At 39.4% G+C, this 12,307-nt stretch overlaps 1 protein-coding gene across 1 annotated transcript in view; it reads right to left on the reverse strand.

The window, feature by feature from the left end:
- Nucleotides 1-926: 926 nt before the first annotated feature.
- Nucleotides 927-12,307, reverse strand: part of LOC142477028 (cyclin-G-associated kinase-like) — a 37,987-nt gene continuing 26,606 nt past the window's right edge. Inside the window, exons 7-9 of the mRNA XM_075582098.1 lie at nucleotides 11,038-11,171; nucleotides 7,551-7,745; nucleotides 927-3,213 (exon numbers count right to left, since the gene is read on the reverse strand). Of these exons, the coding sequence (XP_075438213.1) occupies nucleotides 3,189-3,213; nucleotides 7,551-7,745; nucleotides 11,038-11,171 (354 nt within the window). The 3' untranslated portion in view covers nucleotides 927-3,188. The remainder of the gene's footprint in view (nucleotides 3,214-7,550; nucleotides 7,746-11,037; nucleotides 11,172-12,307) is intronic.

Genomic DNA, 12,307 nt, shown 5'->3' on the forward strand with positions numbered 1-12,307 from the left:
TATTCGGATATTACAGTATTCTGATCCAGAGAAAGACAAACAAAACATCCCCAGTGATACATCATCCAATTATATCTTATAAGGGGGGAAATAGATTCCTTCCTGACTCCAAATATTGTCAATCAGATTTCTCCCTGGATCACTTTCCATGTTTACTTCCCTCCAACCTTTTTTGAAGGTATACCTTTCCTTTCTAAAAAAAAAAGTGCCCAAACTTTTCTTGAAGATAACTATTGTATCTGCCATTACAGTCTCCCTGGGTAAATAAATCCACATTTTCATCGCCATTACAGTAAAGAACCTTTCCTTTGTTATTGGTGAAATCTCCTTTCTTCCTACCTTAAAGGATCATCCCATGTTGTTTGTAACGCCCTTGGAATGAAATGTTCCATTTAAATCTCCTTGTCTTTTCCTCAAATATATTTGTATATAGTTATAGTTATCATATCCCCCTTTAGACGCCTCTTTTCTAATGTAAACACATCTAAATTAGTCAGCATCTCCTCATAAATCAGATTTTCCACCGCCTTCATTAATTTAGTGGCTTTTCTCTGCACTTTTACTAGTTCCATGTCTTTTTTATGGAGTGGTGCTGAAAACTGTACACCATATTCTAGGTGTGTGACACGGGAGACCAGTACTTTTACACCGAAACCCCCGGGGATCACTAGCACCAGAGAGGACAAAGTTGTTGAATAAAATGGGGTTTATTCTGGCACGCTAGCAGACAAAACAAAGATGTACAAAGTAAGATACAATACCAACCGGGGGCCTGGGGAGTAGAATCTAGCCTCGCTAGGTGCAGGGGACTGCTTCAAGAAGGCTTGCAATGTCCGCTTCTCGTCCAGGATCTCAGAGTGCTGATCACACACAGCAGCCCCTCTGAGGTATCTCTTCAGCTGGTCACTGTAAAGATCAAACTCCTTCACAGAATATCTCTCAGATAGTCCTCTGAGGAAATTTTCACACTCCATCCCAGAGTATCTCTCAGTCTCTGTTAGCCTTTCTTGCCCTCAGATGCTCTCTGAAGTTAGATCAGATTATCTGATCAGCAGCACCCCTTATTTAGCCCTTTGTGGCTATCCATTGCCTGGGAGGGGGCAGCTGGACAATCAGAGGGGCAGCTGGACAATCAGAGCACAGATTAAGTTAGTGCCACAACAGCCAGAAGGCGTGCAAAGAACCAATCCCCATCCCTGATTGTTCCCTTAATCCAATAAACACTTTACAGGGCTGACTCCCAAATCACATCACAGTGCTTACACATAGATCACAAACACTTTATCTCATATTGCTTGCTTAACTAGATTTGGGAATTGAATTAACAGGGAACAATGTTCACTAAACTGTGGGATTGCATTTACAGGGAATAACGAATACAGGCTTTGAAAAACATTCTTACAGACCTGGAAATACATTTACACATTAGCTGTTCTTCCCCAGATGTTAAATACATTTGGCCAAAATAAGTCTTACAAAGGGGGCCAAGTTACATAGATGTAGGGGTAGCTAGCTGGGCTTCATCCCAGTTTTGTGATGCCAGCTAGCCCTACCGTCACAGTGTGGTCTTTTGAATTCTTTATAAAGTCGGATAATTATGCTTCCTTTCCTTCCATCCATTCTCTGTTTAATGCAAGATAAGATCTGATTGGCCTTTGCCGCTAATGCATGACTTTGGGCACTATTGCTAAGCCTGCTGTCTACAAGCACTCCTACATCTTTAGGATCAATTAGGATTAACCAAATTTTGTACCATTTAATTTTTAAGTTGCATGTTGATTCCGGTTTTCAAATTGATGACCTTGCATTTATCTGTATTAAACCTCATCTGCATTTACCTACCTATGTTTCCAAGTTATTCTGGAGAAAAATTACAATCTGCTCTGATTTTACTACTGTACTTTACACAATTTAGTATCATCAAAGATGGAGACTTTGCTCTCTATGCCAACCTCAAGGTCATTAATAAAGAAGTGAAACTGAAGGGGGATCCTTGAGTTACTCCTCTCAACTTTTGACCAACCTGAAGAGGTTCCATTTACAACAACTCTCTGTTGTCAACTTCAATCAGTGTTCAATCCAAATGAAAATATTTTTAGAGTACAATCTGCTTTATTTTGTACACTAACCTCGTGTGGAATCGTATCAAAAGCCTTTGCAAAATCTAAGTAGACCACATCAACTGCATTACGCTAGTCTAAATTCCTACTTAGCTCCACAAAGAAACAAATAAGGGTAGTTTAGCACAACCTATCCTTCATAAATCCATGGCGACTATTACTAATAATTCTGTTATCCATTAAGTATTCCTGAATATTCTCCTGTACTAAACCTTCAAGTAGTTCTCCCACTACTGATATCAGGCTTACCGGTCTGTAATTCCATGGTTGTGATCTAGCTCCCTTTTAAAATATAGGCACTGTTAGGACCAATATGTCAGGCCCAGAATGTGCACTCATGTTAAGCTTCCATTTTGTCTGGTCATAACTAGTTAAGATTCTGTAGTCAGCCTTTTGCTGAAATATAATTCCTAAATGCACTCAGTTTCTCTGCTAAATTGCATTTCCTTTCTTTCTGGTCAGGATATTACTAGATACTTTTGTGATGTCAATTTCCTGGTGTTTTAGTAGAAGAGAATAGAATGGTTCTCTGCAAAAAGTCAAAATAGTGTAATATAGTTGCAAGACTCAAGGTCTCTTTTGATAACAGACAATGAATAAGCTATGTATTTAGACAATTGCTTGTATTGAAAAGGACACGTCTCAAAAGTCACGCCACTAATATGTCCTGCCCCTAAATCACGCCTCTAATCAAAGCTACGCCCAAGACACACCTAGTATACGCCTATGTCACGCCTATGATACGCCTATGTTACGCCTCTAACCAATATCTTTTTTTTTTCTGTATAAAAATCATTACCCTATGAGTAATAAATTGAGACAAAGGATTTGAAACCTGGCGTGCGTTACGTTTCATTTCGTTCATCTTCCAGGCCTGATAAGGTTCATCAAAGATCGAAGATAACAGTTGCAGGGCGTGAAAGCTTCCTGGGGAAGTCTGCTGCAAAATGGTGCAGATGGTGTAGTATCCAGTCACAAGGCTTCAGTGTACCTGGCAGAGGAAAAGTTCCTCTCGGTTCTGAAGCATAGGTGAGGAAATTAGGTCTTCCTTCAGGCACCACGTCTGCTTTACGCCAATCTTGTGGTACTGAGCCTGTGGAAATGGAGTCCTTGAATATTAACTGTAATGGTCTGGCCATTACTGAACTTGGCTCCTTAATAACTCATGCCATCGTGGCCAGGTGCTTTATTTACTTTCATATTATCAAGCTGCCAATGCACGTCCTCCTCAGTTAACCAATTGTTTGTTAATATAGAGTTTGTTCCTGTGGCACTAATTTGAGAATTCTTCCCGAATAAATAAAGAGGCAAAGAATTTGTTTAATACCTCTGCTTTTTCATTATCTCCAATAATTTGCCTGCTTATCTCACACTGAAAGCGGCCTATATTTTCTTTTCTAATATTTTTAGTTATTAAGGCACAGTACTTAAAGAACTTCTTTCTATTACAATCCTTTTTTCAGTTTCAATTTTTGCTAATTTGATTGCCCTTTTACAACCTTTGTTACATTCCATAGGATTCCGATATAATGCCACCATCCCTTCTGACTTTACAAATCTAAATGCCTGCCTCTTCCTTTCCATTTCTTCCCCAACCTTTTTATTTTGCCACATTGGTTTAGACTTGTTTATTTTAAATGTATTACCCATGGGTATACACTGATATAGTAAGGAATCCACCAAGGCAGGGTTCTGACACCCGCTTGCTCATGGAATCCGCGTGACCAGACTAATGGCTCATCAGTATTAAAATAACAGGGGTCCCTGCTTCTGAATGGGACTCCCTATTATCCATATCTGGATAATATCGCATTTGCCCATTAAAAATAAAACATTACCTAGCCAGCATATAGTAAATAAAAGTTGTACTTATCCCTGAAGGCTGTCCACGTCATATTGGTCCTCCAGGTCTTCAGTGGGCACCGACAGTAACATTAAAAACACTAACCACTGACCTGTAACCCCTTAATCATTTTAGCAGTTATTAACCACTATGCTAATTATGGGGTTTACTCTACCACCTGCTACCCAACCAGGAGGTCTGACGGCCCTCCCGGGGGCAACAACCCCCATTCCCCACCCTCTCAACCCATTGTCAATGTGGTCACAAACTATGCCAACAATGGGGGAAAGGATTACCACAATGGCAATGAATGGGCAACCTAAAAAAAAAAATCCACGAAATAAATAAAATATATAAAATACAAGACATGGCAATTAAATAAAAACAAACTTTTGCCAATAAATGCATTGATTGTCAATGTGGTTATCTATACGCTCAAAGGGGCATAGAGAAATACATTGTCAATCAATGAGCATCCTAAAAATAAAAAAAAATTAAAACACAATTAAATAAAATGCAATCAATGTGTTTCTTATCTTTTCCGGGATGCAGATTTATCTTCCTCATCTAACTGCGGCGCCAACTCTTGACCACGACACAATGATGTTCATCACCAATAATATGCAGAAGTCCACGATCCTCAGTTGCTTGCAGAGGAGGCCCCGGTGAATAGATCTTCTTTCTTCTCCAACAGGCACAGGAGATATTGATCTGCTGGTTTCTTGGGGTCAAATGAGACATGACAGGCCTTATATAAGGCCTGAGATGTCACATTTGACTGACAAATGGTACATCCAACAATCCAATTGGTGGATGTACCATGTGATGGCCTCCATTTTTCATTATTGATTTGATGTCACCAGGGAGGGAGGCATCCAATCAGTTACCATACCTCCCTCCCTTTTTGGTGATGTCGCATCACTTAAAAAATAGAAAAGCTTCACATGGTACATCCACCAATATGGCTTCCCTTTTTTTGGTGAAGTAATGTCATATTAAAGGGAGGAAAGCATATTCTACCTGATTGCCTGGCTCCCCCCCCCCCTTTTTACAGTAATTTCTCAATAAGTTGTTTATTATTATTTGTTGTTATATGCATTATGTATCCACTTGTATGTTATTATCTCTCTCTCCCCTTTTATACACCACTATTCTTGTATAGATGGAATGGCAATCTTATTAATCAACTTGCAGCTGCATATAGGAGTTGCCGTCCTTAATTAATTTATTATTGACCTATCACAGTCAAGCTGGTGGTATATAGAGGTGTATGAGATAGTTCACCACTCACTCTTTGACAAAGTCCTTGCGGGAAGAAACGCGACAGAGGTTCCTAGCTTCGTGATGTTTGTTCCCTTTTTTTCAATAAAATAGTCGATTTTTGTTAGAGCTGCGTGTGGTTCCCTACTTACCTCTTCGTTTGGCTAAAAAATAGACAACCTTCAAATGGTACATCCACCAATATGGCTTCCCTTTTTTGATGAAGTAATGTCATATTAAAGGGAGGAAAGCATATTCTACCTGATTGCCTGGCTCCCCCCCCTTTAAGATAATGCAAAATGGAAGGTGTCACATAGTACATCCACCAATCGGATTGGTGGATGTTCCATTTGTCAGTTAAATGTGACGTTACAAACTTGTATAAGGCCTGTCACGTCTCATTTGACCACAAGATGACTGTGGATCAACATCTCCTGCATATGTTGGAGAAGAAAGAAAAGGAAGATCTACTAACGGGGACTCCTTGGGGAGTTCTGCGCATCATTGCTGATGATGATCATTGCGTCATGGATCAAGATTTGGTGCCACAGTTGGATGAGGAGGATGAATTTTCATCCTGGCAAAAATTTAAGAAGCACATTGATTGTATTTTATTTAAATTGTGTAATTTTTTTTAACAGGATGCCCATTGATTAGCAATGTGTTTATCTATGCCCCTTTGAGGGTATAGGTAACCACAAAGACAATAAATGCATTTTTTGCCAAATGTATGTTTTTATTTAATTGTAATATATTTTATTTTGGCCTTCAGGTCTTCATCCTGGCAGGGGTGAATACAACTTTTAATTATTTACTATATGGTGGCTGGGTACTGTTATTTTTAATGGGCAAATGCACTATTATCCAGCAGATCTAGATAATAGGGCTTTTGTCCGCTAGTGTACTGTATGTGTTGAGGGGGGAGAGGTTGTTGGGGGTAGAGGGGATGGGAAGTAGGGTGTCCATTTATTACCATTGGGCTTATCTGTGCTCCCATTGAGTGTAAAGTTAACCACAGTGGCAATCAATGGATGAATTGGCTATTATTTTTTATTGCATTTTAATGTTTATTTTATGTGTGTATTTTTTGTTTTTTTTGCATCACAAATGAGCAAAAGCATTATTAGCCATTTAGCCATTTGGGAGTAGTTACAACTGTTAAGGTAATTGAGGAGTTAATCCATCCTGCAACCCTCCCATGTGGCCTAATCATCTTCCCCAGGACAAGTACAGTACACCCTTCACCCACACCATTAAAACACCCTTAACTACCTTAGCGGCAGAAACCGCTAAAATAATTAAGGGGTTACTAGTGTTATACTGGTTGGGCATCGGCTCTTACATGCTCGGGCAGAAGAGGAGGATGCCTTCATCCTGGCAGGAGTAAGTAAAATATTACTTTAATGTGTTATGTATTTTACTGTATGTTTTTTACTGTCCCACACTGGGAGGGAGCAGGTTTGTTGGGGGTAGAGGTGGTGGGTAGTGGAATGGTGTTAGCCCTTTCATTACCTGCATGGGACAGTGTAGAAGAGAGGCAGGCCAGAAGCTCGAGAGATGCCGAGCCCACCGGCAACAAGAGACCATACTCTAGTACAGGCTGGGCCCCACCCCCCACAGCCATTAGCAGGATGGTGAGGGAGAGAGGCAGGCCCAAGGTAAGAGTATATATGTATGTATTTGAGGGGGTAGCGTGTGTGTGTATTTGGGGTGGAGGTAGTGTGTGTGTGTATTTGGGGTGGAGGTAGTGTGCGTGTGTGTATTTGGGGGGTAGTGTGTGTGTATTTGGGGGCGGGGACTATTAGTGTATATTTGAGGGGGTAGTGTGTGTGAATTTGGGAGGTATTGTGCATTTGGGGGGGTAGTGTGCATTTGGGGGGGTAGTGTGCATTTTGAGGGGTAGTGTATATGTATTTGAGGGGATAGTGCATGTTTATTTGTGGGGGGGTGTTAGTGAATGTGTATTTCACATTTCAATCTATCCTGTCTAGGTCATGATCTGTTTTTTGTCCCTCCTCCCTCCTGTAGTTTAAAATCTCCTCCAACCTTTTTAACATCCTCCACCCTAGCACAGAAGATCCCTCTTCATTGAGGCGCAATCCATCCCTGCCATAAAGATAGCACCTCTCAGAAAAGGATTCCCAGTGCTCTAAAACCCCAAACCCTTCCTCATATACCACTTTATAAGCCATGCATTAACCTCACTAATTGCAAAGTGTTTTCCTGTTAATGCATAAAAGTCAAAATAACCATAATAGTGAAATAGGAGATAGCTCATTCTATCTAGTTTGTTATTAAACTGATTCAATATTGTTTTTTTTTCTCACCTCATTTTATCATATTCCTGAGATGTCGTTGCCAATCTCTCATCTCCAACATAAATCTCACAAAAAGGCCTGCAACCATTGCGCGGTTTGCTGAAGAGAGGCACTGGAGTCATATGTATTGACCTTATGAGGATCGGTTTACTGTGAGGAATTATTGGCTCTTCTGCCATCATATCACACATGTACTCTATATATCTGGGGGGCGGGGGAGAAGAATAGAAAAATGTATGCAACTTGTAAGATATTTCAAGGCGATAAGAAATGTTAATAAGATTTTCAGAGAGGGATTGGTTTTCCCCAATGATTAAATGTCTACCATTATTCTATATCAACGTGATACAATATACAGTTAGGTCCGTAAATAATTGGACACTGACAATTTTCATAATTTTGGCTCTGTACGCCACCACAATGGGATTTGAAATGAAACAACCGAGATGCAATAGAAGTGCAGACTTTCAGCTTTAATTCAAGGCGTTGAACAAAAATATCGTATGGAACGTTTAAAAATTGCCACATAAACATTCCCCTTATTTCAGGGGCTCAAATGTAATTGGACAAATTAACACTATCATAAATAAAATGTTAATTTTTAATACTTTGTCGAGGATCCTTTGCAGGCAATGACTGCTTGAAGTCTGGAACGCATGGACATCACCAAACGCTGGGTTTCCTCCTTTGTGATGCTTTGCCAGGCCTTTACTGCAGCTGTCTGCAGTTGTTTCTTGATCGTGGGTTTTTCTGCCGTTAGTTTTGTCTTCAACAAGTGAAATGCATGATCGATCGTGATGAGATCAGGTGATTAAACACCTGGGTAGCTTTCGCAATATGTTTTTGGTCACTGTCCATCTATAAAGTGAAGCGCCGTCCAATCAACATCACTGAATTTGGCTGAATCTGAGCAGACAATATATCCCTACACACTTCAGAATTAATCCGGCTGCTTCTGTCTTCTGTCACATAAGCAATAAACACTAGTGACCCAGTGCCATTGTAAGCCATGCATGCCCATGCCATCACACTGCCTCCACCGTGTTTTACAGATGATGTTTTATGCTTCGGATCATGAGCCGTTCCAAGCCTTCTCCATACTTCTTTCTTCCCATCATTTTGATACAGGTTGATCTTAGTTTCATCTGTCCAAAGAATGCTGTTCCAGAACTGGGCTGGCTTTTTTAGATATTGTTTGGCAAAGTATAATCTGACCTTTCTATTCTTCAGGCTTATGAATGGTTTGCACCTTGTGGTGAACCCCCTGTATTTGCTCTCATGAAGTATTCTCTTTATGGTAGACTTGGATAATGATATGCCTATCTCCTGGAGAGTGTTATTCACTTGGCTGGATGTTGTGAAGGGTTTTTTCTTTACCATGGAATGGATCTTACGATCATCCACCACTGTTGTCTTCCGTGGACGTCCAGGCCTTTTTGTTTTGCAGAGCTCACCAGTGCGTTCTTTTTTTTTCTCAGAATGTACTAAACTGTTGATTTGGCCACTCCTAATGTTCCTGCTATCTCTCTGATGAATTTTCTTTTTTTTTTGCAGCCTAAGGATGCCCTGTTTCACTTGCATTGAGAACTCATTTGACCGCATGTTGTGGGTTCACAACAACAGCTTCCAAATGTGAATGCCACACCTGGAATCAACTCCAGACCTTTTATCTGCTTAATTGATGATGAAATAACGAAGGAATAGCCCACACCTGTCCATGAAACAGCTTTTGAATCAATTGTCCAATTACTTTTGGTCCCTTGAAAAAGAGGGGGCTACATATTAAAGATATGTAATTCCTAAACCCCACCTCCAATTTGGATGTGAAGACCCTCAAATTAAAGCTGATAGACTGCACTTTAAGCCCATATTCATTATTTAAATGTAACATGAATTTATTTTGGTACACAGCCGAAATAACAAAACTTGTATCAGTGTTCAATTATTTCCGGACCCAACTGTATATACTTTGATGTAACTTTTAATGGAGAGCTTTCACATCTTGCCTGTTATTATATAGTAATTCCCAGTAAACAATAATGAAAGGTCATGACTATGTTATGCACAATGGGGAAAATCTTAGAAGTCACCCATTGGCACACCTGTTTTAGTCTATGGGGAAAAATCAGAGCATATCAAAAGACATTTTCCCTCCACAAAACAGTGATTATTTGGTCAACCATGCTTGTTAAATGAAAAAAAAAATACTTTCTTTTGATAATACAGCACCATTTCAAAGATCTAATCCAAAATTGGCTGCAACAATTTTTGTACAAAATGTCACATATTAAAAAAAAAAACATTTGCACGTCACATAACAAAAAACAATGTATATAGAAATGTGATTTTGTATGTTGGATGGGCAATTAATATGAAAAGGTCAGTACAGCTACAATTCGTATTAATACATAATATTCTTTACAGAATTTTTTTTTTGCCAATATTAGAGGTGGTCCTAAAATGTGTAAAAAAGCAAAGAAATATTAACTGTGTATACTTTCATTAATATCAATGTGTATTTGTTAATATTGTTACATTTTTGAATTGTACTATTGTGCTAATGTGTAAAATTGTGCTATTTTTAAGGATTAGTAACACTGTATAAATATAGGGTGCAGGTTATTAATGTGCAACTTTGACAAATATGGCATTTTCAATATTCAGTCATCTTATTTGGAGCACAATGTTTTTTTCTTTCATGATTTCTTTACAGACTTTGAACCTGGGGTCAGCCGCAACTGACCCGCAATATTTTTAGCTTCAGGTAACCCCCTGTTCGAAAGATACTCATCACATCATCATCTTTCCAATGATGTTGCGGCAAATCTTGTGGACACCTACAAGATTTGGCAGCCATTCTGATTTCCCTACAGGAAAAGAAAAAATGGCATCTAGACTGGTAAGTAATTCACGAACAAGGAGATCCTTGGAACTAAAAATACGGTGATCCAGCTCCCGATAACTTACTGGTAAGAACTTAAAAAAATAAATGGAAGCAAGTAAAACTAAGGGAGATTGCTGCTTGAAATGTGTGTGCGACCTAATACACACAGCAAGCACACAAATACAGTAATTAAGCCAGCAAAATGTAAAACATTTTATGTGGCTTAAATTAACCCTCTGTGAAATATGAAAGATCTTCCTTGTTGGTGTCAGGTTTTTAAAATGTAAATGTTTGCAGTTCTCCTGTATCGATGAGCTGGTTTGTTTTTTTATATATGCTTGAATCTTGAGTAATCTCAGGTCAGTTATGTCCCGTTTTGTTGTGTGTGTGTGTGTGTGTGTGTGTGTGTGTGTGTGTGTGTGTGTGTGTGTATATATATATATACATACATACACACACTGTACACATATACACATATATACATATATACATACACTGTATTCCTGTTGCACTTATTTTGCTTTTTTGTTTCGTGTGTTTATGGTTGTCTACACGTTTTGAAATATATCTTGATTGTTTTTAAGAGGTGTATCATGTATGAAACAAAATTACCTTTTATGAGAAGGCCAAATGCCAGGTGGACAACGTTTCATGCTAAACATATAAACAGCTGCCTCTGCAGTGGTAAAAAGGCGGCAGAAACACAGAAAGGAGCAAACAACGACAGCAGATGCAGCTCTTCCATCCTTAAACAAAAACATAGATATATAAATAATTTTTTTAATAAAATATGAACCTGACATTTTGGAAACAAATTAAGTTTATTTTCGGGAATTTGAATATACATCAGATCTCCCCTCCTCATGTAACGCGTAGTGCAATAGAATTCGAAGAAGAATCTGTCAAGAAAATGTTTAACTACTGCTGCTACAGGAAAGGATTTTTCATTGAGACAAGGAAATGACAAATTAATATCTGAAAAGTAAAAATGTGTTTACTTGCAGGACTAAAAAGCATCAGTGCAATAGTTTGTTTTATTAATAAGCAGGATTATTATTTTCATTTAAAATGCACCAAGTTCGACAGTACAGGACAACAGGGGTAAAAGACTTTGGACACTAACAAAACATTTTCAATTGGCGCCATTAAAAAAACGCTAAATCTGCACACAATAGAATATGCTAGGAGGTCTCCAAGGATCTACAGTAAACAGTGGAAAGTTAAAGGAGCTCAATACAATAAACACAAATGAATATTATAAGGTATAGTAATTAATTTTGGTTGAGTTTTGGGGTGCACACGTGTATAATGTGCAGAAGGGAGTAGAGGATTTGGTAAGGGCCCACATGTGAGTGATGGAGGAGACTGAGGAGTCTGAAAGACATCACGCTTGTTATATTCGGAAAACGATAGTGAGAGAAAGTGCAAGTGCGAAAGCTCAAGGCAAATTGGAGTAGTTTAAATCAGAAGAGTGTTAAATGCCATCAGTACACAGGCAATTACTCCTCCCTCTGCCCGTTTCCCCACCCCCCACATGGCCGAGAAGCAGCACAATTGGAATCAGAGCCATCCAATCAGCCCCAGTAAAGTTCTTAGAGGGGGAAGTGTGAGTGTGTGTGTGGGGGGAGGTGTGTTTGGGTGGGGGAAGATATGTTTGGGGGGAGTGTGTGTGTGTGTGTGTGTGTGTGTGTGTGTGTGTGTGTGTGTGTGTGTGTGTGTGTGTGTGTGTGTGTGTGTGTGTGTGTGTGTGGAGAGGAGATGGGGAGAGGGAGGTAGAGTAAAAGGGAGTGAGAAATACATGGGGGGGAGTGGGAGAGATATACCAGGGGGAGGGAAATACATGGGGGGGGGGAGGAAGAGAAATACAGGGAGGAGTGTGAGG

This window comes from Ascaphus truei, unplaced genomic scaffold, assembly GCF_040206685.1.
Source record: "Ascaphus truei isolate aAscTru1 unplaced genomic scaffold, aAscTru1.hap1 HAP1_SCAFFOLD_1881, whole genome shotgun sequence".
Taxonomy (NCBI): Eukaryota; Metazoa; Chordata; class Amphibia; order Anura; family Ascaphidae; genus Ascaphus; species Ascaphus truei.